This window comes from Hoplias malabaricus, chromosome 12 (genome assembly GCF_029633855.1).
Source record: "Hoplias malabaricus isolate fHopMal1 chromosome 12, fHopMal1.hap1, whole genome shotgun sequence".
Lineage (NCBI taxonomy): Eukaryota > Metazoa > Chordata > Actinopteri > Characiformes > Erythrinidae > Hoplias > Hoplias malabaricus.
The window spans coordinates 36,729,065-36,754,243 of NC_089811.1; the positions used below are offsets into that span (position 1 = coordinate 36,729,065).

At 41.0% G+C, this 25,179-nt stretch overlaps 1 protein-coding gene and 1 long non-coding RNA gene across 3 annotated transcripts in view; both read left to right on the forward strand.

The window, feature by feature from the left end:
- Positions 1-76: 76 nt before the first annotated feature.
- Positions 77-4,436, forward strand: cfap210 (cilia and flagella associated protein 210). Its single transcript, XM_066641169.1, has 9 exons — positions 77-278; positions 751-959; positions 1,118-1,291; positions 1,442-1,647; positions 1,782-1,938; positions 2,095-2,234; positions 2,509-2,701; positions 3,519-3,683; positions 3,851-4,436. Exons 1-9 carry the CDS (start codon positions 218-220, stop codon positions 4,202-4,204), a joined length of 1,659 nt encoding a protein of 552 aa, XP_066497266.1. The 5' UTR covers positions 77-217; the 3' UTR covers positions 4,205-4,436.
- Positions 4,437-7,468: 3,032 nt separating this feature from the next.
- Positions 7,469-25,179, forward strand: part of LOC136664198 (uncharacterized) — a 78,432-nt gene continuing 60,721 nt past the window's right edge. Inside the window, exons 1-3 of one of the 2 annotated variants that reach the window (XR_010795088.1) lie at positions 7,469-7,824; positions 8,421-8,551; positions 24,288-24,888. This is a non-coding gene — a long non-coding RNA (uncharacterized lncRNA). Of the gene's footprint in view, positions 7,825-8,420; positions 8,552-24,287; positions 24,889-25,179 lie in introns of those variants that run through there. The other variant, XR_010795089.1, reaches the window with a different exon arrangement.

The following is a 25,179-nucleotide window of genomic DNA, read 5'->3' on the forward strand; positions in this document are numbered from 1 at the left end:
GTAGTCTCGCGAGGTTGTCATGGGACAGAGAGGCGCACAAAACGCCGTTGCTAAGCAACGCTAGTATAGCGCCGGGCAATGTTTTCCTTGCGCTTTGAGACGTGGTCTTTTCAAGGCGAATAGAAAGAAAGTTATTCTAGAGGCATATTCAAACTGACTTGCCAATAATCTGTTTATTAAACGCTCTGAATGCAAGTGTATTCAGAATCGTCCAAAAATGTCTGCGGTTTCTGCTTGTGTTGTGCAGTATGGTCGAAGGAAGGGCTCAAGCAGAAAAGGTGGGTCACCGATCTCAGTGTTTTGTTAAGTAGCTATATTAAACGGCTAGTAAATAGTAAAACCCTTTATGTTATTAATAAGTACCTTGTCCTTAAATATAAGAAGCAAGTCTCTGACTAGTCATTACAGCTTTATTGAGCACATAAATTATTTATTTAAAAAATAAAAACAAATAAACGTTAATTTTCAAACATAAAATCATTAAAGGGACACACCACTAGTTCTAAAAGTGCATAATTAAACTTTTACTATGTAGATAAAGCCATCCAGAATGCTTTCATTTAAAACTCTCCAGTTTATACAAACATGCAGGCAAATGTAGAATTCAAAAACCCCCTTTAAAATAAATTACTCAGTCTCTGAAGTGTGACTTTATTGTTTATCACTGAACAGTTTTATACTGTTTCAAAGTTATCTGCATAACAACAGTTCTTGAAATCACTATAGCATTTACTTTCTATCCAAAACCAGTTACCTCAGAAGAGGTGAAAACTGAACCTAGTAAAATGATTGATCTACGCCAAGTGACAGTGCTACCCAAATCAGAATGGCTGCGACTCCAGGACAGTCTGAATCAGGTGAACAAACACCAAGAGAGTCTGGTGGAAGCCACAAAACAGAGGGAGGCCTTGCACCTGCGATCCAAAGAGGTGGTAAAAAACTGGACGAACACCATTGCTGTAAGTAACTTTTATCTCTCTTTTTTTTCAGATAAAATTTAGTGATTTAAATACTCAAATCTTTTATTGCTATTGATATTTGATGCACTTTCACTTATTATTTTTTTTACATATTTATTTGTTAAGAATAGTCTTATGATTCTGTGTCATACACACAGGGACAACGACAAAAAAAGTTGGAGGCAAAGAAAAAAAAAGAAGAGGCTGAAGAGGAGGAGAGGAAAACAATGGACATAGAGGAAGCAAAGTTCCAACAACAGAAAAGAAAAGAGGCAATTGAGAGGGCAAAGATGCAGCTTTACTATCAGACGGACAGAGTGAAAGGGTTTCATGTTAGTCTAATTTAAATTTCTCACAATCCCCACTGATTATAGCTGTGGTTAATTGCCGCTTATCTGGGGTTCAAGATCAGCAGTGATTCTTAAAATGGCCATGATGATATTTGATTATTCTGTCTAGTGTAAATTTCTGATTTTCTTCAGAGTGCCTTGTTACTGACTGAAGTATTGAAGGAGAGGGAGGCCCAGATTGAGCTGAAAAAAAGAAAACAGGATGCTTCTAAAGATGTGGATAAAGAAGTCTTGTCTGTGATTGCACACAGAGAGGAGCAAGCTCTGCAGCAGGAGCAACAAAAAGTCCTGGAGAGGAAGCAAGAGTCTCTAGCAGTAGCTGAGAGTTTAAAACAACAGTAATGTATAAATATAAACAACTACATTAAGGTCTTTGGCTATGTAGTAAAGTGTATGGGTGATCAACAACATGTTTCCCTTTTGTGCTTTCTAAGGAGCTGTTTTATACTGTAAAGGTGTGTCATGTTTTTAGGATTAAAGAGCATGAGAATGCAAGAAAGCAGGATATAATGAAGAAGAGAAGGGAGGCAGAGGAACTCCAGCAACTCAGAAATCTGTATTTTTGGGAGCAATCCATGCAGGCGCAGAAGAAGCTAGAGGAAAAACAAAATGCTATGAAAGCTCATGAAGTAAGTTTTACATATGTATAAAAAAGATGTTTTGTTTGTTTTTTAATTTTAATTCCTGTTTTGTTTATGGTCTGACAGTAAAGTATACTTCTTGCTTCCTCACCAAAATGCAGTAAATGCAGTGTATTAACAATGTGTTTTTTAATCCTCTGTCAGGAACACCTAGCTAATAGGGACATCATCAAAGCAATTGAAGCTCAGATGCAAGAAGTGGAGGAGGATAGGCAAAGGCTATTTGCAAGTGCTAAAGAGAAGATGGTGAAACTCAGGAAAGAAAAAGAGGCAGAGATGTTTAGGTACTGTCTGTTATTTGTAAAGTGTTCAATATTACAGGTAATTATTTTGGTGATGGTAAAGCTGAATTATACATGCATATCGTTTATAACATTCATCCATTTATACATCCATATTAATTCCAAATAGAATACTTATTTTTATTCATGGGATTTTCTTATGCAACAGAAGAAAGGAAAACTCTCTTATGTTATTTTATGTTGTTTTATCTAGAGTACAAAAGGCATCATTGTTTTGTTTTTGATTTTTTTGCTAATTTTAATGTTGTGTGGACAGGGAAGTGCAGAGACACAGAGAGGCCATTATTGAGAGACTGGCTGTGCAACGTCAGGAGCAGACCAGCAATGAGGAAGAGCTTATCTCTAAAGCTGTGGCAGAAGCTGAGGCCAGGCAGGCTCAGCAGCAACATGAAAAGCAAGAGAAGAAAGCAGCCATGCTGAAGTCCATTGCAGAACACCGGGAAGCCATGGTAAACTTTAGATTTAGAACTGAATGTAAGTATGAATTTTTTTGAATGAAGGTCAAAAAGTAAAAAGTATTAGGACAAACAAATTAGGACAGCAGGTAGTGTCACTGTCACACAACTCCTCGGATCTGGGGTTGTGGGTTCGAGTCCCGCTCCGGGTGACTGTCTGTGAGGAGTGTGGTGTGTTCTCCCTGTGTCTGCATGGGTTTCCTCCGGGTGACTGTCTGTGAGGAGTGTGGTGTGTTCTCCCTGTGTCTGCATGGGTTTCCTCCGGGTGACTGTCTGTGAGGAGTGTGGTGTGTTCTCCCTGTGTCTGCTTGGGTTTCCTCCAGGTGACTGTCTGTGAGGAATGTGGTGTGTTCTCTCTGTGTCTGTGTGGGTTTGCTCCGGATGACTGTCTGTGAGGAGTGTGGTGTGTTCTCCCTGTGTCTGTGTGGGTTTGCTCCGGGTACTCTGGTTTCCTCCCACAGTCTAAAAACACATGTTGGTAGGTGGATTGGCGACTCAGAAGTGTGCATAGGTGTGAGTGAATGTGTGAGTTTGTGTCACCCTGTGAAAAATTGGTGCCCCCTTCAGAGTGTATTCCTGCCTTGCGCCCAGTGATTCTGGGTAGGCTCCGGACCCACAACGACCCTGAACTGGATAAGGGTTATAGACAATGAATGAATGAACAGATTAGATATTTGATAAAATTGACATGACATAATCATATTTACATTAAAAATTTCACTGATGAAAGAGAATTAAGGTTATACCCTTGTACATTATTTCATTTTACATTGTACTTTGCTCATATAAAATGTGCTTTCTATAATTTTAGCGAGAAGAGCAGGAGCACAGGGAGCAAGAGGAGAAAATGAAAGCTGTCGAGATTCTCAATGCGAAAAAAGCAGCAGATAACATATTTCTTGAAAAGCAACAGTTGAATGCCCAGGAAAGGAAAGAATATGCCAAATCACTCCAAGACACATATATTCATCAGATGGTGAGTCAACTGTTCTAACAGAATGTTGTTTATTTATTGTTTATTTTAAAATCTGATATTTAATCTAACTTTTTGTAATTTTTTAAGTGTAATATTTAATAATTTGAAGTTTAAGGATAATTAATACAACTTATCATGGCATATCTTGTCATTTTTGTTTCGTTTAGGCTGAGAAATGGAAACAGGGCCAGCTCATGAGAAAAGAACAAAAAGAGTTTATGACAAATAATGTAAAGCTCATTGCAGAGGAGGAGAATCAGTTTCAGCAGTATGCAAGGCATGTGATTCACACAGCTGCTAAAGCCCAGAGAAACATCTACCCACTGCAGAAGGCTGCCAGGGAGGGCGTTGGTGGGGGACTGGGTCCAGTTTTTGGTGGAGTAAGACCAGGTTATCTTGTTCAAGATGAGTCAGGTGTTCAGATGCCCAATTATATATCCAGTACTACTCAAGGCATAAAGGAGTTAAATGAGACCAATGACATTCAGCAGTCCAAGAAACGGCTGGGATTTACCTGGTAACCAGTCATGAGCATTATAATGTTTAGTGGTTCCTTGATGTCTTTGGCAAATAAACGAAAATGTCTTTCAAATGAACAGCTTTTTCAAGTATTCTTAATAGTATTTCAGCTTGCTGATAACTGCACATGTATTGAATTTTTAATCTCACATATTATGATTTACATTTAGAATATATGTATGTATTTAGCCATATTTGCTTTGAATGTAAACAACCAAGACTTTCGTTATCATTAAATGCATTAAACAAGTTTGCAGTACAGTTCTTTTTCATTACATATGTAAACAAGGAATTTGTCTTTTGAGGGTAGTGATGAGCCAAGGGCCAAAAAGACAAAACAATGTACAGAGTTAAAAAAAAAGTAATGAATAATTTTTTTATTAATATACTTTAAATAATTGTAAATAATTTGAAGGTGGGCGGCACGGTGGTGCAGCAGGTAGTGTCGCAGTCACACAGCTCCAGGAGCCTGGAGGTTGTGTGTTCGATTACCACTCCAGGTGACTGTCTGTGAGGGGTTGGTGTGTTCTTCCTGTGTCCGCGTGGGTTTCCCCCGGGTGACTGTCTGTGAGGGGTTGGTGTGTTCTCTCTGTGTCTGTGTGGGTTTCCTCCGGGTGACTGTCTGTGAGGAGTTGGTGTGTTCTCCCCGTGTCCGTGTGGGTTTCCTCCGGGTGCTCCGGTTTCCTCCCACAGTCTAAAAAACACACGTTGCAGGTGGATTGGTGACTCAAAAGTGTCCGTAGGTGTGAGTGAATGTGTGTGTGTGTGTGGGTGTGGGTGTCTGTGTTGCCCTGTGAAGGACTGGCGCCCCCTCCAGGGTGTGTTCCCGCCTTGCGCCCAATGATTCCAGGTAGGCTCTGGACCCACCGCGACCCTGAATTGGATAAGGGTTACAGATAATGAATGGATGAATGAATAATTTGAAGGTAAAATAGGGGTCAATTTGTACAGTATAAACTATATTTTGGTTGATGGGGTAGGACCAAATATTAGGCAACCTTGGATTTGGTCAAAAACAGTATTGTAGAGTGACCACGTACACTTTTTCTGGGATATGTCCTCTTTTTGGAGTGTGAAAATAGTGAGAAAACTATCTGTGTTTTCTCATTGATTTAAAGGGTTGGGTTTGCTTCTAGAGTCGACATAAACTCTGTGTACAAATGGGAGTCATATAGCTTTAAACAAGATTTATACTGAAAAGTTAGTTTTTGTTTTTTCTCAAGGTATGTCATGTCTTTCATCATCATAACAAACATTTTATTGAGATAACTAACTAATGTTGTATTGGTAATGTTAATGTTCCATTAATCATTGCATATCCTGTTGGCATACTGCACTGCCTAGCTGCCTTTAGGGAATAAGCACTTAAAGACAAACAGCCCATGACCTTTGTGAATGAGCAACACCTCTACTCCAGTTGTGGATGCATAAATACGAGTAGCCATTTAATCAAAATTGTTTTAGTGTTTGATGGGCATTCCTTTCATGGGCCACAGAGATAAAAAAAACCCCACAAAGCATCAAGTTTAATATTACAACTAGCGTTCAAAATGTATTTATTTACCTGTTTGCTTGTTTGAGAGCTCCGTGTTAGTATTTTGTTATGAGAATATATAGGACAGATATATATATAATGTTTTAAATTCAGAATAATTGGAGATGACAGGAAATATACAAAAAGTACAGTCAAACATAAGCTATATAAATAGGCCTTGCTGATGTCATTCATTTTTCATCCAGTTCAGGGTCATGGTGGGTCTGGAGCCTACAGGGAATCACTTGGTGCAACGCACCACACGCTCACTCACAACTATGGGCACATTTGAATACCCAATATAAGTGTTTTTTAACTGTGGGATGTAATAGGAGCACCCGGAGGAAACCTATGCAGACATAGGGAGAACAAAATCCCTCATAGATGGTGACCTGGGGCGGGGTTTAAACCCACAGCACCAGGACCCTGGAGACTGGAGTCAAGCCAGCCTCCACTTGGAAAAGCGTGGTCAAACTAGCCCCTGCTTAGTTTTGGTGGAACTGCATATTCTGAACATTACAGTAAGAGCGTGTAGCGGAACGAATGTCAAGATAAAAGCCAAAAGTCACTGACAGGAGATGTATGTTATAAATAAGTACATTTCTAAACAAATAATACATTAATATAAAACAAATATTTGCTATTTTGTGGATAAAATGAAGATATCAGGACATGTCACTTCAAAATAAAGGACCTTTAAATGTTTATATTTCTGTAATTTTTATTCTAATTGTTAAGAGAAATTCTCCATTTTGCACACACCATTTCCACTTCCTAATGAGAGTACAAATTTTGATTCCTAATTTATATAATTATTAAAAGGAAACTATTAGTTTGCACAGAACAATTTCACTTCATAATGATGGTACAACACCTGATTATGTCACTCACTTAATCTGAAGTGATTCTGATGTGTCATTTCAAAATAAAGGCCTTTTGTGTTGTCCCTAAGGCGAAGGCATGCAGAGCAGGGACCTAGAGCCCCCTGACCTTCATTCATTATCTGTAACCCTTATCCAATTCAGGGTCGCAGTGGGTCCACAGCCTACCTGGAATCATTGGGTGCAAGGCAGGAATACACCCTGGTCCTTCACAGGGCAACACATTCACACCTATTGACACTTTTGAGTCGCCAATCCACCTACCAACGTGTGTTTTTGGACTGTGGGAGGAAACCCACGCGGACACAGGGAGAACACACCACACTCCTCACAGACAGTCACCCGGAGCAGGAATCGAACCCACAACCTCCAGGTCCCTGGAGCTGTGTGACACCTACCTGCTGCGCCACCGTGCCGCCCCCCCTCCTGACCTTGTGAAATTCAATTTAATTAAAAAAAAACAACACGGACTATCACGTGATTTCTGTAGACACACCCACAATTTGAATTTCACGAGGTCAGGGGGCTGCTCCGAGCCTGAGTCCGGCTTCACTCAGCTCAGAAAAGAGACAGATTGTTTTTCGGCTAGGTTTAATATGATAACATGTCCTATGAAATGATTAAAGTTCTCAAGGATGGTGAAGAAAACGTGTAAGCTCTAATCTTTTTTTATTCATGGTGAATTTCCATGAAATCCATGAAAATCTGAGGTCCTATTTAAAACACCGAATTCAAGCATCCAATGGAGGTTGCTCTCTGGGCTAGAGGGGCTAGTCAAATTGTGGGTGTGGTTATAAAAGTCATGTGATACCTCTGAGGTGTTTTTTTTTCTTTTTCTTTTAAATTTCACAAGGTCAGGGCCCTGCTCCGCGCCGCATGAGTCCGGCTTCGCTCTACTCGCCTTGGGCTCGCTCGGGGTGCTCTTGGCCTCAGAGAACCAACTAGGTTTCTCAACGATGGTGACTAACATTTGGAGTCTGACCCTACTATTCTTTCAGGGGATTGGTGCAATGCACTCTGGCCTCAAATGAGCAGAGAGCTAGATAAATTCAGGCTGTCCAGTTTGCCTCATCCGCTCAAAACTCCTCAACTCCTTGCTGTCAAGTGTTTATCAGAATTCGCCTGTAACGCCTCGTTCCCTGACACAAGCATGGAGGCCATTCTTCTGATTCGCCACTGCGCCAAATATGTCTCAGACAGGCCCCAGGTCAGACCTCAGTTTATAACACATTTCAATTCAAGTGCGCTGTCCTCAGAATCTGTATTTTTACATATGAAATATTCTTTTTATAGTTTATCTCAAGTCAGTGTGTATATTGCACCAGAATAGGCCCTTTTCATGGTTTTAAATACTCTTCGGGCCTAAAATCAAGCGGTGGGAAATGTATTCTTAGTTAAAGATATTAGGAAAGAATGAATAGTTGTTATTATTATTAATATTATTATAGATGTTGAAGACTTCTGCCCATCACTGGTATTTAATCTGTATTAAAGTACACAGAGGACAGAATCTCTTTCTTTTTAAAGCTTGCGCTTGCCCTGAGCATCAGTTATGGTACAGTATTAAAAGGTTTAGGCTCATGTGTGTAAGTGTGGATTAGAGAAGTTAACCTGCAGGATTCCTCGGTTGCCAGATTGAGAGAAACCCCAGCTGATCTATAAATATGACCCAGTCAAAATGGGTTGTGTAGCTTTTTATTAAGTGTGCATTTTTTATTTATTATCTATTAAGGAGTGTGCATTTTTCTGTGCAGAATTGTTTTTTGCCACTTTAAATCTAAATTAAATCTTCTGTGTTGCCAGGCATTTAAAGACTACACAATTGATGACATGAATGTAGCCCCAGAAGACCGTGCGTGGGTCTGAGGCTGGTTCCCCATTCTCTTTGAACTCTCCATCATCATCATCCGGTGCAAACTGGACATCAGAACCAGGTCAGTGGCTCCTACTGCCTTGCGTTAATGTGCTTGTGGAGCTGGATTATTTTAACTTTGGGGTTGCTATAATAACTGACAACGTACATGACCTTGATCCAGTATGAAAATTGTGTAGTTTATAGTTTTGACAGGATGCTAGCATTAATTACTGAGTGATTTGAAGGCAGATTAAATCCTCAGCAGGTCAGGTTTCAGTCTGTCAGTAATGATATGACTCTGTAATGAATTTGGTTTGTGTGTAGTGAAGGTTATTTTTTTATTATTATTTATTTATTTATTTATTTATTTATTTATTTGTCTCAAAATCAAGCTTTCTCAGCAATAGCCATCCCATTCCATTCCACCACTTTGTAAATGAATAAAAGACAAAGAAAAACATAGCCATGACACAGGTTTATTGTTGTTGAGTGTCCTGTATTTTAAGATTGAACATCTCGGAATCTGTAGAAATTCCGGACATTCTTTATCCTGTACCAGCCGTTTACATTACGATTACATTACATTAAAAAACCTTCTGTAGGAAAATTAATCCAGTGCTAGTGCTTAAGACTTATAACTCTATAATGTTTAGCTTAAGGTTATTGCTCTAAACTACATTGTGCTAATGTAGCTTGCCTTGCTAAAAGTTCAAGTGCTACTTTTAATCACTGTAAGATTATGAAACTACTGTACCAACATTTACATTAAGTCTGAATGAAGTAGATATCAGGCTATCTCATATTCCCAGGAACAGAAGAAGGCCTGTTAAGTTCCCCTTTGATAAATCCGATAATGCCCTGAAATACAGTTAAAGTGGAGCTCAGCTGTGGTAAGGGCTAACTGAGTGGTTTAAGGACTAATTGTGTGTGTGTGTGTGTGTGTGTGTGTGTGTGTGTGTGTGTGTGTGTGTGTGTGTGTGTGTGTTTATGGGAATGGGACGAGGATTGGGATAGAATTGGCCCTTTTTTACACCAGAGGGCATCTGAACTCCAAAACTGGGTCCAGCTGGTTCTACAGGTTGGAATCAATCTTTGAGACAGATCCCAGTGTTGTCATAGACCAGAACATAGCCCTTCAGAATCCAATAACATTGAGTGTGTGAGAGTGTGTGTGAGAGAGAGAATGGCACAGGGCTTGAGGTAGAATTGGCCCTTTTTTACACCAGAGGGCATCTGAACTCCAAAACTGGGTCCAGCTGGTGTAACAGTGTAAAAATGCTTATATATAAATAGTTCTGTGAAATGCCTGCAAATGAGTTCAGCACCACCTGCTGGTCAAATGCTATAAGGATCTGCTCATAAAACAGAGTGAATTCTGGGAGATCTGCAGCAGTTTGATATCCCTGCTGCGGGTAGGTTGTCTCTCAGCAGATCTAGAAGAAAAGCACTCTTTATAACAGAGTATAACTGTTACATTCTGATAATTAACAGTGCTAAGTGACTGATGAATGTGCTAGTTTAATTTATAGCCATTTTACATTGTTGTTAACTACAGTTTTATGCTAGTAAATCATTGAGCTGATTATATGTGAATGCTGGACTCGTTGCAGGTGGGGTTTTCCCCTTATTTCTTTGGTGTTTTGTCTTGTTTATACTATAAGTAAAAATGTGCCGTAAAATGTGCTCCAGATTAGCCTAGCTTTGTTAGCGTTGTTATACTCGGTGTTCACCACCAGGTGGCAGTAACGTACACCTTTTTCAATGTTCTTTTACTATGGAAATGTATAAATTGGATGATGTAGTTAAAGATTGAGAAAGTAAGGATATGTTTTATAAGTTCATGGTTTTATTTTTTAATATTACCGTGTCAAAATAAATGAAACTAAATTATATTTTTGTAATATGCAAAGTTTGTAAAGATGCGGGAAAATTATAAAGAATAATTAATACAATCATGAATATACAGGGGTTGGACAATGAAAGTGAAACCTGGTTTTAGACCACAGTAATTTATTAGTACGGTGTAGGGCCTCTTTTTGCGGCCAATACAGCGTCAATTTCGTCTTGGGAATGACATACACAAGTCCTGCACAGTGGTCAGAGGGATTTGAAGCCATTCTTCTTGCAGGATAGTGGCCAGGTCTCTACGTGATGCTGGTGGAGGAAAACGCATTGGTGCATTGTCGTCCTGATACACGGCACCGCCTTCAGGACACAATGTTTGAACCATTGGATGCACATGGTCCTCCAGAATGGTTCGGTAGTCCTTGGCAGTGACGCGCCCATTTAGCACAAGTATTGGGCCAAGGGAATGCCATGATATGGCAGCCCAAACCATCACTGATCCACCCCCATGCTTGACTCTGGGCAGTACGTTTCTCTGGGCCTTCTTCACACCGTAACTCTCCCGGATGTGGGGAAAACAGTAAAAGTGGACTCATCAGAGAACAATACATGTTTCACATTGTCCACAGCCCAAGATTTGCGCTCCTTGCACCATTGAAACCAACGTTTGGCGTTGGCGTGAGTGACCAAAGGTTTGGCTACAGCAGCCCGGCCGTGTGTATTGACCCTGTGGAGCTCCCGACGGACAGTTCTGGTGGAAACAGGAGAGTTGAGGTGCACATTTAATTCTGCCGTGATTTGGGCAGCCGTGGTTTTATGTTTTTTGGATACAGTCCGGGTCAGCACCTGAACGTCCCTTTCAGACAGCGTCCTCTTGCTTCCACAGTTAATTCTGTTGGATGTGTTTCCTCCTCCTTGGTGGTATGCTGACGTTACCCTGGATACCGTGGCTCTTGATACATCACAAAGACTTGCTGTCTTGGTCACAGATGCGCCAGCAAGACGTGCACCAACAATGTGTCCTCTTTTGATCTCTAGTATGTCACCCATAATGTTGTGTCCATTGCAATATTTTGAGCCTCTTACCCTCTGCTAATTAACCCTTCACACTCTGCTCTTACTGGTGCAATGTGCAGTTAATGAAGGTTGTCCACCAGGCTGCTCCAATTTAGCCATGAAACCTCCCACACTACAATGACAGGTGTTTCACTTTCATTGTCTAACCCCTGTACATTATATATAAAAAGGATCACCACAAATATTATGATTAAAGCTCGAAATATGGGATGATGGGATATGACCCTTTAAACCAAATCACATACAATTTAGCACAATACGTGACGAAAACTGAAATAATACAATAATACACATTTCTTATGGGATTATTATTTTTGAGTGCAAAACACAGAAATAAAGACATGGTTGGCACATGTTCATTTCCCAATTCTTTAACGCATAATTTCATTCATTTAGAAAGAAAAATGTATGAACAGAATATTTATTCAATGTTTTTGACACAAAACAGCATGTTAACTGAATCAGAATCTCTAAGAATGAGCTACAGAGTTCAAGAGGCTGAAGTTGAAAGTACAGTCACTTTAATCTGCTGCTGTGCTTCTGGATGCAACATGTTAAAAAAAAAAAAGCCCCAAACCAATCACCTTCCTGGCCAATCACAGTCTTATGTGTGGGTTTAATTAATTAATGTATACATGCAATCCAGCCTGACATAAGAATTTAATCATTTGTACCTTATTACCAATGCCAGGCGCACTCGTATTAACAGTGCATTTGTAACACTGCAAACAGTATCACAATTATAATACATTGCAATTTAATCTCAGTGTCAGTATTGTCTCCATATCACACAGCCCTACATGAAAGTAGTGTTCTGCAGGAGCAGGCCCATTTGGCACCCTCATAGGAGCATGATAATGTCCCCAAGCTTCAAACATTCCAACTGGAGTGTTAAACGATTTTTTGGAAAAAATTGAGAAGTGTCTGAAACTTGCAGCTTAAGAGCTGTTGCATTCCCAGTTAGCAAGGTAGATCTGGGCCGATTCCGGCTCAGGTTCGGCACTGTCGGCTGGCTGCCATCTCGGTGTGAATGCGGCATGCCACGTCTGGCCCAATTCTTGCTGCACATTGGCACTGTCGGCTGGCTGCCATCTCGGCGTGAATGCGGCACCCTGTATCTGGCCCAAGTCCGGCTGCACGTTGGCATTGTCGACTGGCTGCCGTCTCAGCGTGAATGCGGCACGCTGCATCTGGCCCAGTTCCGGCTACACGTTGGCACTGTCGGCTGGCTGCCGTTTCATCATGAATGTGGCACCCTGTATATGGCCCAAGTCCGGCTTTATGTTGGCACTGTCGGCTGGCTGAGGCTTGGTGAGAATGCAGCACGCTGCATCTGGCCCAGTTCCAGCTGCACGTTGGCACTGTCGACTGGCTGCCGTCTCGGCGTGAATGTGGCACCCTGCATCTGGCCCAATTGAGGCTGCACATTGGTACCCAACAGTAAAACAGCAGCTATAAAAATGAAAATAGTAACAATGAGGTATGAAAACTTTAAAACATTATAAAACTTTAAAGTCTGGAGGCTTGGAGGTTGTGGGTTCGAGTCCCCTTCCGGGCGACTGTCTGTGAGGAGGTGTGTTCTCCCCGTGTCCGCATAGGTTTCCTCCGGGTGCTCCGGTTTTCTCCCACAGTCCAAAAACACATGTTGGCGACTCAAAAGTGTCTGTAGGTATGAGTGAATGTGTGTGTTCCTGTGAATGTGAATGAATAAGCCAGCTAGGGGATACAGTATTATGTAACAAACTTACCATAACAAAAACCTGTAGCAATGAATTCCTTTTCCATTGACGACCATCTCTCATCAACATTTACTGTAAGGTCACTTTGTTGAATATTGTCAGTGCATGGTCTCTTCAGGAGATTCACTTGGAGAGAAAAAACATTGTGAAATGACTGAAAAGACAACACATTCATGTAAAAATAAAATAGCACGGCATGAACAAACAAACTAAAATGCAATTAATTAATATAATATTGGACGTCCCAAAAAATGATCAAAATCATCACCACCATCTTTTATAACATATCTGGGGGATACATGGGCACTGATTGTCAAGGGGAGGCAGTGCAACTCCCACAGCAAAGTTTTTGTCCCCAGACACAAATGTCACACAAATCTACAGATGCAGAAACGGTCTTTAGATGTCAGGTAAACTGTTCAGAAACTGTAGATGCTGGAAACAAAGTTTACATTATCATTTGTAGCAGAGATGTTCAAATTAAAGATGTAATATTATTCATATATGTTTAGCAAAAAACAAAAAAATGGCCACTTGTCCCTTACAAAGAGTCAAAGGCCACTTTCCAATTGGCATCAGCAATGAAAACAGGTGGTTCATGGCCACAGCGTACACAAGAGAAGTCATAGTGATAACTAGTCATTGCCCAAAAATGGAAGAAGGCTTTTCTCAGCGTGTTGTGATGAAATCCTGTTGTGAAGTCCCGAAATCTTACAGGAGTTCTGCAGATCAAGCACTTTTTCACACACAGACACAGTGACACCTTTACATGAAAAAGTAATTAGAGAGTGGCCTTTACATTTATATCTTGGGGGACAAACTCATTTACAAGTACTCTTTTGGACTTTTCTGAATAGACTCTAGGTCATAGATGATTGCATTTTTGATAAAAAACATAATTTCTGTGAGACCAGGTGGCGTTGGCCCAGGGCAGTATGGACATGTTGTTTTTGTAGGCTCAAACCTCGCTGGCAGAGGACTGACCCGAATCTTTAATTCCTGTGGCAAATTCTCAGGTACTCTTTTCATCTGCCAGAGGCCATCTTTCCTCTCCAAACAAATGTCTGCATCCTCCTCTTCCTCCTCAAAACTGTCTCCCTCACTGGCTGATTGGGTACATTCAACCAACAAATCCTCTCTCTCTTGATAAAGCCACCACATACTCAAATAATTGTGAATACATCGGTACTGTTTCTTGGTGCCTTTACAAAGGCAATACCAGCAGCCAGATAGTTTGTCAAAAGTCACTCTAGTCCTTCCATAAACACACCAACGTCCATTTTTGCCTGTATATACAGAGAAATATGTACCTGCCCGAGTAACCATGCTCTTCATAGAAAATGGGGAAAACTGTGCAGTTTCCCTCTGTGTGTGCTGTCTGGTTGATGAGGACACACTCCTCTTTCCTAGAACTGGAAAGTAAGCCTTTTTCCTGCGTTAAGTCAATAGACCCATGTTTCAGGGTTTGTGGGGCCACATATGGATGTGCATGTGGAACTCTTCTCAAATGTTCACACTTGAGACCTGGCATTCCACTTGCTTTTGCCAGAGTCATGTACTCCCTGCACTCTTCCACTTCCCACTCAATAACCTGCAATGTGGTACTTTTTTGGACATGTATTGGTATCCTCTGGCCTCTGCTACTTTTGGCTGTTATGAAAATGCCCTTCTCTACATCTACAAAGTATATTGGGTCTGTCTGTCTTTCATGTCTCTCTTTTTGATGCCTTCTGAGGCTTCCAGCTGTTGCAAATGATGATTGACAGAAGGTACATTTAAAACTGTCCTCACCAGCTAGCTTCCGTGGACAGTTTTCTCTTTACTTCTCTCTGGCTTTTCTGTAAAAGTAAAAAAAAATCAATTTGACCACATAGCAATTAAATTTACTACAGAAAAAAAATGCAGGAAGAATTCTGACAACCTATTGAATATGGAAAAATAAAGGTGAGCTGTGGATACATACATGCATGCATGAATGTACACTGTAAAAAATGTCTGTGAATTTTATGGTGGAAAAATGTAAAACCATGACAGTAAATGACTGTAAACTCTAAAAAGGTTGAAAACTGTTTCTGTAACAGTGAAATACCGTAAATACTTTTATCAGCCAAAATACAAATTTTTACATCTCTTTACTGTAAAAAATACATTATTTCACTGTTAAACACACAACCCATTAGGGGCAGTACAAGTGTCCAAGGACTGGGAGGAGCTGAGACTCATTAGGGAGTTCCCAGCATGCTTTGCTTCTCCATATTTTCTGTGATTTTCAGAGTTTCTTTGTTTTTTCTGTCTTTGAGACATTGATTTTGAGCTGCATTGGGGTGATCATTTTGTGTATTTGTGTGTGTGTGTGTTTGTGTTTCTGTGCATGTTATGTCAGACGTGTGTTGGTCAGGAAAGTTCACCATCAGCCTGTGTTCCGCGTGTGGCACCCAGATACCGAACATTTCTTTAGTCCTTTCAGCAAAATCTCCTTTTAAGGGCTGAATACAGGATGCAGTTTGGCTGTATCTAAATATGGCTATATCTCAGTCTCCTTTCTCTAATTTGTCACACAATTTACACATTAATTTTATAGCAAAACAATGTTTCTTTTATACTTTTATGTAAATAAGATGTTTTTTAACAGAAATGTACTGTAAACAAAACAGTCCTTAAATGTAAAATTTATGATTGCCACGTATAACGTTACCGTATATTTTACGGTGAAAATCTGGCAACCACAGCTGCCAGTATTTTACCGCAATTTTTACAGATTTTTTTTAAAGTGTAGGATTGATGAAGAAGTATGAAGAATGCCAGATGAAAAAGAAAGCTACAATAAAAACCCATTACAAAACTGTAATAATATATAATGCATCCTATGAAAGCAGTTTATAGACATGTAAGATACACAAAGGTACACCACAGCATATGACAAATTTATACCACTGACAGGTAGATCCTACCATGTTTTTGCAAATGGATTTTGAGAGGGTAGTTATTTCTTTGCTTCCCTTTACTCAATCTCAATAATAAGACAATCACACTGATCACAAAGGAACATTTAGACCATTATTATTTCCTCAGCATTTACCAAAATAAATATACCATTATTAACATAGAAATTCAGATTAAAAACAGACTGCTTACTATTGCTAGCATCTTTAAAAAACACAGAGTACTTAAGATGTTTTTTAGAGATGTGGTCCTGGGTGCACTCATCACACTTTATACAGAATGGACAAGTACTGTGAGCCTGGATGTCATGAAACAGCCCATCAATTGTTTTAAATGTCTGTCCTAAAAAGCAAAATAAATACAGGATAGCATTAAGGTATTGATGTTAACATGTCAGAGACTTGCAACACCAGAACGCAGGCACACTAAACCTTATAGTAATGCCCTCTGCACTTTTAATAGCATTCCTATACAGCATTCTATTGCATATTAGTAGTATAAAATGTATTTCCCATATATTACTAATAACACTGCATTTAATATTACCTGTATGAAATAATATAAATAATAATGGTAGCTACACCACTATTTGTACCCATTTAATATTTAATAGTACAACACACCTACCATGCAATATCGCCATATTGTTTTCTCGTGCTTCTTGAGAAAGACCTTAGGCCCCTAGATGATGCCAGTGTTCAATTTTCTGATTAGGCTTAGCAGGGTTGCTACTTCAATTTAAATTCGAAAATTTAAAAAAGTAATGTTTCATTTAATACACTGTCATATTAGATTTTCAATCAAATTTAAGATGCTGGAGGCATCTATCTATCTATCTTATATGTACACATATACATACATACATACATACACATATATATATATATGCCTCTCATGTTATAGCACGACAGCATTGTGGTATGTCGACATCTTGAAAGTGGTGGGTTTGAGGAGCGTCGTATACCCCTAACTGGGAAGAACTTGTAGTTCAGTTGTCCATGAACACAGTGACAGTGGACTGTGCGAAGAAGGGATGCTATGTTTGTAGCATGTCACTTGCTTGGTCCGTTTACATGCTAGTAGCATACGTGTGCTAGTTAAATATATAGCTAGTTTAAACATCCATATGCTAGCTAAACGTAGTCTACTGGCAGATGTTCAACAATGAAGTGGAGTATATGCCAATGTCACAAAATGTATGTCAATGTCATCGGCATTTGCGCAAAACAGAGGCATATGCCACTGTCAAAAAAAAATTTAAAATCTATGCCATTGGCACTTCCTTAGCCGCTCCTGTCCCAGTGAAGGCGACTTCCTCAGCCGCTCCTGTCCCTGTGACTGTGGCCCTGGCCGCTTCTGCACTTGGACTGTGGCCCCGGCCACTTCAGGTCATGTCCATAGGTCAGCCCCAAGGACTTCGGGGCCAATCCCCAGAACTGTGCCCAGGCTGGTCTCTCATACTTCCCCACAGACTTTTGCTAGTCCTGGGCATCCCCCAGTTGTTTTTGTTCCTGTTTTGTTTTGTTGCTCTGTCCCTGTCCTGTCCTGTCCTGTCCTGGTTCCTGTTTCTGTCCTTGTCCCTGTACCTGTACCTGTGTCTGTATGTGTCTCTATCCCAGTCCCGGTCACCGCGTTTGTGTCTGTCCCCATAAACGTCCTGGTCCCTGTTCCCCTGCCAAGTCCTATCCAGTCCTCGTTTCAGTCTAGTGTCTTGTCACCTGTCTCTTCTTCTGTCTTGTCTCTGGTCCAGTCACTGTTTCAACCCACTGTCCAGTCTCCAGTCCAGTCCCCGTTTCAACCCTCTGTCCTGTCTCTCATCCAGTGTCCTGTCCAATGTCAAGCACCCTGTCCAGTCTCCACTCCCATCCTGTCTAGTCCTTTACAGTCCCAAGTCAGTCATTTCCTTTACAGTCCCAAGTCAGTCATTTTCCTACTCTTCCCATTTCAGTCAACTGTTCAGTCCCCTGTCTGCTCTCCAGTTTTGTCTCCAGTCTGTCCCCCTCTTCATTCCAGTGTTTCATCACCCGTCTCTAGTTCTGTCTTGTCTCCGTTTCTGTCCTCTGTCTTGTCCCAAGTTTCTTCTCCTGTTTCTCCCCTTTTTCAGTCTCCTGTCCTGTCCAGAGTCTAGTCTCTTGTTTAAATCTCTCCTTAGAGGAAAAGCATTACGGTGGGCAGAACAATTAATTAAGGAAAAGGCCCAGGATCTAACCATAGAGATACGAGAGAACTCTTAAACGAAAGATTTTCCCCTTCTGCTCTCGAGGATTACCCTCTCAGGTCAGGGCTGTTAGCCTCAAACCACTGGACATGGGAGGTGAGGCTAATGGGGGCGCATCTCCAAGGGAACTATGGTTGAAGAAGTCCCTCAAGAGTGCGCCCATCAGTCCCCCTAAACCCGCAATAACTCTAGCACGTGCCCAGTGAGCAGCACAAACCCCTGCCTCCGTGGACGTCATCGCAGGAATCCTGCCTCCATGGACGTCGCTGCAGGATCACCTGCCTCTATGGACATCATTGCAGGACTGCTTACCGCTGCTGCTCCAGTGTCTGCAGTGTCCTCAGCCGCTCCTGTCTCTGTAAAGGCGACACCCGCCGCTCTTGTCCCCGTGATGGCGGCTTCCACAGCCGCTCCTGTCCCAGCAAAGGCGACACCCGCCGCTCCTGTCCCAGCGAAGATGGCACCAATGACCGCTCCTGTCCCCGAGAAGGCGGCTTCCTCGGCCACTCCTGTCCCCGAGAAGGCGGATTCCGCGGCCGCTCCTGTCCCCGAGAAGGCGGCCACCCAGGCCGCTCCTGCGAAGGCGGCGTCCCCTGCTGCTCCTGCTCCTGCGAAGGCGGCTTCCCCCGCCGCTCCTGTCCCCAAGAAGGCGGCTTCCGCGGTCGCTCCTGTCCCCAAGAAGGCGGCCACCCAGTCCGCTCCTGCGAAGGCGGTGTCCCCCGCCGCTCCTGCTCCTGCGAAGGCGGCTTCCCCCGCCGCTTCTGTTCCTTGAAGGCGGCGTCCCCTGCCACTTCTGCACCCATGACTGTGGCCCCGGCTGCTTCTGCGCCTGTGGCCCCGGCCGCTTCTGCACCAGTGAATGTGGCTCCTGGGGGGTGTAAGTGTACGTGCCCTGGGAGTTGCACGTTCAGGAGGGGGCATCTGTCACGCCCTTGTCCTGTCGTGTCTGTTTTCCTCGCTATGTGCTCTATTAGCACATGGCTCTGTTTGTTATTTTTCATGTCTCCGCCCTTGTTCCGCCTCCTTGTCAGTGTCCTCGTCAGTGTTATTTGTATCCACCCCCCTCATTATCGGTCTCAGGTGTGTCTCATCTGTGTTATGTATTTAAGTTCCCTTATCTCACTTCCTGTTTGTCGGTCATTCGTTTCATTCCCCAAGTCATGTTGTTCCGCCTCCATTGTTGCCGTGTCATGTTACCCAGTCCTGTCTGTCGGTCTCAGTCCTTTCCTGTGTCATGTTATTAAGTCTGTCTGTCATGTTTGCTCTAGCCCTCTGTGTTTAGTTTCAGATTTAGCACTGTGTTTATGTTTAGCTTTAGCTATCTGTGTTTATTTAGCTTTCTAGGTCTCTGTTAAGTATCTCTGTCTAGGTCTTTAGTCTGTCTGTCTTTCCCGTTTGCTTTAGTTCTCCATTTTAGGTTTAGTCTGTCTAGCTCTTTGTATTTTAATTTAGTCTGCTTAGCTCCCTTTCTGTCTCTATTAGCTCCCTGTGTGTTGCCTTTCTGTTAAAGTCTCTTAGTTTTGTTATATCCTTTTGTTAATAAAGTATCTGTGTTTTAGCGTGTGCGTCCACCTCTGTCAGTCCGCCCTCTGCGACTTCTGACATTAATTACATAAATATTTGCTTTTGAGGCAAAAAAAGAATTCTGAGTGAGGTACGTGCTTTTGCAGGTATTCCATTGAGTTTTGCTGTTTGCACTAACTGTTTTGAGAAATGCACTTGTTGTGATTCCGGTGTAAATCATGATGTGCGAAATGTACTAAATCGTCTGAGAAAAACTGTAATGTGAGGGCTAATAGAAAACAACTCAACAACAACAAATACAAAGCAGGGTGGATAACTGGAGCATTGTAACAGGGTTCTCTCTTGATTAGATGTGAACAAAGCAGGTTTTTTACACTGAGAATTTCTCTCTCCAACATCCACACCATAGCACCGTTCAATCACTGCACACAATAGAACACAGCTCACTGTCTGCTCTTTTTTTTTTTTTTTTTTTTTTTTCCTCGCTGAGAACAAACCTCTACTTAGAGATGGAGGGAGAGATTAGTGACGTCACCATGCCCAAGCATGTCAAGCATAGGCCAGAGGGATATAAAGGCCTCCAGTGCTACTGTGGAACTGTGTTGGAGTGAAGGCAGTCTATGCAATACCTTTTGTGATTTACAGTTTTTCTCAGTTGCTTTGGTGCACTTCTCTGATCAGAATTAATTTCTCATAACTGTTAGTTCAACATCCACAAGATAGACTCATTTGTGCACATCATAGTAGCAGTTTCTCATTCTGTCCAACAAATGCTTTGGACATGCATATATGTTATGTTAGTCAAAATAAACTATACTTATGAATGCTGAATAGTCTTTCCCAATGACACCAATAGTCCTCATTTCATTGTTTGAATCATTACATACAACCAGTTGAACCAGTTGTCAAAAGCACTCAAGAAAATCTTGTGCATTTCTTTATAATTTTTTTTTCTGAAAATGTCTCCCAAATTGAACAATTCCTCTCAGGTGAACCTCCGCTTTCACTGATGAGGAGTGTTTGTAACCAATGATTAGGCCACTTCTCCACAGTCACTCAAAGCTGAATCCCATAAACCCTCAATTGGCAAGCATTTATGAACCAAGCAGGACATAGTGTGTACCATTTTGTCAATACAGTGACACAGAAATCAAAGGTCAGCATCGTGGAAGAGGGGTGAGGATGCATGGAGGACGGGGAAGGGGACAAACCAGGGGAAGAGGAAGAAGAAGCCAAGTACATAGGCAGATTCCTGATGAAATTAGGGCTACAGAAACCAGCGTCCTCACCCATAACCCACATCGTGGTCCATACAACACACATTTGCTGACATTTTTAGACACTCTTTATAATCCCTAAGAATGAGAGGGGTCTAAATGGAGACCATCTGAACAATTTTGTTGGGATAATGTGCATTTTCACCACTCAGATTTGGTCAGACAGTGGTTTGCAGCACATGAAAGGCTGCTGGTGGAATATCTCCCTCCCTACTCCCCATTCCTTAATGCAATAGAGGTGTTTTTCTCTGCCTGGATGTGGAAGGTATATGACCGGCATTCACAGACCCAAATGGCCCTGTTAGTGGCCATGGATGCAGCATGTGATGACATCACAGCAGCATCCTGCAGAGGGTGGATTCACCACTCGAGGACATACTTTCCTTGAAGTGTCATAAGGAAAACATGACAAAGCCATTTGACTTTGATCTTGTTCATAAACAATGGTGTCAGGAGTTTTTATTTTGATGACACAGATACTTTAATTGATATGAATACTTGCTTTTGAGGAATGAACTATTCATTTTGAGCAAGTGACACACTTTTGCAGGTTATCAACTAGTTTTTGAAGTTTGTACTAATTGTTTTGAGAAATTGACTTAATGTTGTGCAAATGTTAATAGTGATGTGAGAAATGCACCAAAGTAATTGAGAAAAACTGTAGTGTCAAGCCCTGGCCCTGTCTTGTCTGTTGTTTCAACCATGTGCTCACTTAGCACATAACTCATTGTTCCTGTCTCCGCCCTAGTCCCGTCTTTGTTCCTCTTCATCATCAGTGTCTCATTTGTAATCCTGCCCTCTCGTTAACTGTCCCAGGTGTTCCTTGTCTGTGGTGTGCATTTAAGTTCCCTTGTCTCTGTGTGTGATTGTTGGACATTCCACATTTGCTTGTCTGTCTCTGGTCTCTTTGTCTTGTCTGTTCCTCATCCTCCTCCCTATCAAGTCGGTTTGTGTCTCTCTAGTTTGTTTCTCTGGTCTGTTATTGTTTCCTTTCCTGTGCTTTGTGTACTTTTGTGTTTCCGTCTGTAGTCTATTAGCTCTATCTGTTCAGGTCTCTGTATAAGCTCCCTCTGTCAAGGTTTATGTCTGTCTGTCTAGTTCCCTCTGTTTAGGTTTAGTCTGTATCTATCTCTTTAGTCTAGGTCTCTGTTTAAATCTTTCTGTCCAAGTCTCCCTGTCTAGGTCTTTCTTTGTCTAAGTATCCTGTCATGTGATCCAAGTCTGTCGGTCTTTGTTTTGTTATCTTTTATTTAAATAAAAATATTCTGTGTTTTAGCAAGTGCGTCCTCCTCCATCAGTCCGCCTCGTGTTCCTGACAGAATGTAATTAGCCAATAGTGGGCAAAATATTCTAGTGCATTTTGTTTATTGAATCAGTTTTTATAATTCAATCAAGTGAGAGTTTATAAAATTTTAGCTGTTGGAGAGAGTATTTATTGCCATTAAAATGTATAATAAAATTCTGTGGTTAGCCTTCCCAAGCAGTACAATTTACTTGGATGTCAGGACAGGCAGCATTAGTTTAGGTGATGGTCTCTTGAGGTAGATATTTACAATATAAATGACACTTTTGCAAAAACTATTTCCCCAAATGTGTGGATTTTGTCATTTCAACCATTTACAGGAATTCTCACTGCTGTCTGAATTAAATTCCACTGTTTTTGTGTCGTCTGGAAGTTTTATATGCACAGAGGTACTTAAATAAAGAAGCATATTATATCGACTCAAGTAAACAATGTGCTGCAGTAATTTGCTGATTGGTTAGTGGGTGGGCAGCATGCTGATTGGCTAGTCATCCAGACATAAGAACAGAGTCAACATTTAAGCTTGTAATTTGTGGTTTGTAGCATGTATCTTCAGTGTTGAGCTTAAAGATAGTACATGTGTCCACATCCCAGACTTGTGAAACTTAAATTAATGCAACTTGTGAAAATGTTCCAGCAAATCCTAATCAAACATACACAAAATAATTTTAAATCAAGTAAATATTTTAAATATTTTCAAATTATATCTGGATGTAGAACATTTTTCACACATGCACAAGGTGTTCATGCAGCTGGAAACCTTTACATATTCAATGGTTAGGATTGTTTTCTTTTTACAACTTAACACATTCTGCAATTTTCTCACATGCACAAAGAGGGGCATATACTACTGTAGGCTGTGAACATGTATGAACATCATTTCCCAAATTTGAAATATTATGAATCTGATATAAACCACCACATCTAGATCTCAGGACTTTGACTAGGTCCAAGAATTTTGAAGACTCCAGTGAGGAATAACTTTGTCATATAAAGTAGTTAAGTAGTTTAGTAGTTAACCTTTACATAAAGGCTGTAGATCCAGGGATTCATTGACATAAGGAATTGTAGTAAACTGATATGCTGATGCTACTATTCCATTGTTCACACACAATTTCTCTGGTTCTCTGCTATTGTAGATCTGCTGGAGTCATTAACTACACAGAAAATATTCACATTCTATGTCATCCCCCCTCTCTACTCCTTTGTAGTTAATGAATGCCTTGGTGTCCGGTGGGACAATAATGGAACACTCACCATCACCTGCCTTTAGGCCAGTTATCTGCCCTCCATTCCCATTATCTGATTCACTCCATACCTTCACACCACATCTTTGACTCCTGTCATCCCCATGCAGCACCTCCTGGATAGTTGATGGGACCGATTCAGCACAGGCCTTTTCTAGAGAACTGCACAATGTATACAGACCGCAAGGCTTCTACCTGCAGCTGTAAACTAAATCTCTGTTGTTTATTATTTGTTTGACCAGAGGAGAATATGACCTACTTGTGAGACTTGGTTCCTTCTAAGGTTTCTTCCTCCAGCTTTGAGGAAGCTTTTACTTGCTACGGTCACCTTTAGCTTGCTCACCTGGGGTTATTAATTTAAATTTAGTTTTAATTCCCTATTTTTGTAAGGCTGCTTTGTGACACAATCAGGTTATAAAAAAAACACTACACAAATATATTTGACTTGACTTATTCCATGTGACTGCTGCCAGAACTGGATTTAGTGTGACACAAGTCACAAGAAAGCATCAGTTTAAATTCATTTCTAGAAGCCAGATTTGGTCAACTCTCAAAGATAGCTCCTCATATGTGAAATTAGGCTGCATGGTGGTTAAAATCTAATCTAATCTCCATCATATTTACTGCGGTGAATTTCTTCAGGTTCTTGTTCACAGAGGAACACATCAAACAGGGTCTGAAGCACAAGGAATGTGGACTTGGAGCTACGAAAGCCAAGAGACAACAAAGCAGATCCCCACTCTGCTCTAAACAGCAGCAGATGTGTGAGGAATGCAGAAATCCTATAAAAATAAATTCATCCCCCCCCCCCCCCTTTATCTGATGGAAATATAAAATACAAATTCACCAGTCAGTTTCTATGATCAGAAGTCTAATGTGTTTAAAAAAAACTCCAATTAAATGAATAAAAACTTACAGAAAAGTTAAATTTCAGCCACTTACAAACAAGTCATTTCCTCTTTAAACATTCGGTTCCACCTTAAAAGAGACAGCACTTTTGCATCTAAACAGACCAGAGAACACTGTTTTCCCACAATTGCAGATTTTGCCTTTAATGCCTGGGAAACATTATTATGATATTTACTGCTGTGTATCAATGCTTAAAGGGTTGTAATGTGACCTCTTTTGGCCTGTCCAATGTACCATCTATTAAATTCCATATTATTTGCCATAGTTTTGTGTCATATTGGTATATTCATCTCTAAATCTTTGTTATTATATTGAATTGTAAGTACTGCATATAGCTGGCTAGTAGAAGTAATTCTGCATCAATATGTATTTTTTGTATTCTGTGTTTTGACCGTAATGTCCAGTGCTGAAAATCACTGTTTTTGAAGTTTCATTCCAAAATACTGTATATTCCATTCCATATGTTACATTTCTGGTTGTAATAAAGTTTTAAAATAAATGACAGCTGATGTAAAATGAAAAATAAATGGCATTACTGGTATGGTATTTCGGGCGGCACGGTGGCGCAGCAGGTAGTGTCGCAGTCACACAGCTCCAGGGGCCTGGAGGTTGTGTGTTCGATTCC

What these genes read in the sequence shown, in the direction of transcription:
- cfap210 (XM_066641169.1), top strand. Translation starts at nt 218, where the DNA reads ATGTCTGCGGTTTCTGCTTGTGTTGTGCAGTATGGTCGAAGGAAGGGC. An exon ending in GAAGGGCTCAAGCAGAAAAG is followed by an intron (nt 279 to 750) that starts GTGGGTCACCGA and finishes ATCCAAAACCAG; the next exon opens with TTACCTCAGAAGAGGTGAAA. An exon ending in CAGAACACCGGGAAGCCATG is followed by an intron (nt 2,702 to 3,518) that starts GTAAACTTTAGA and finishes CTATAATTTTAG; the next exon opens with CGAGAAGAGCAGGAGCACAG.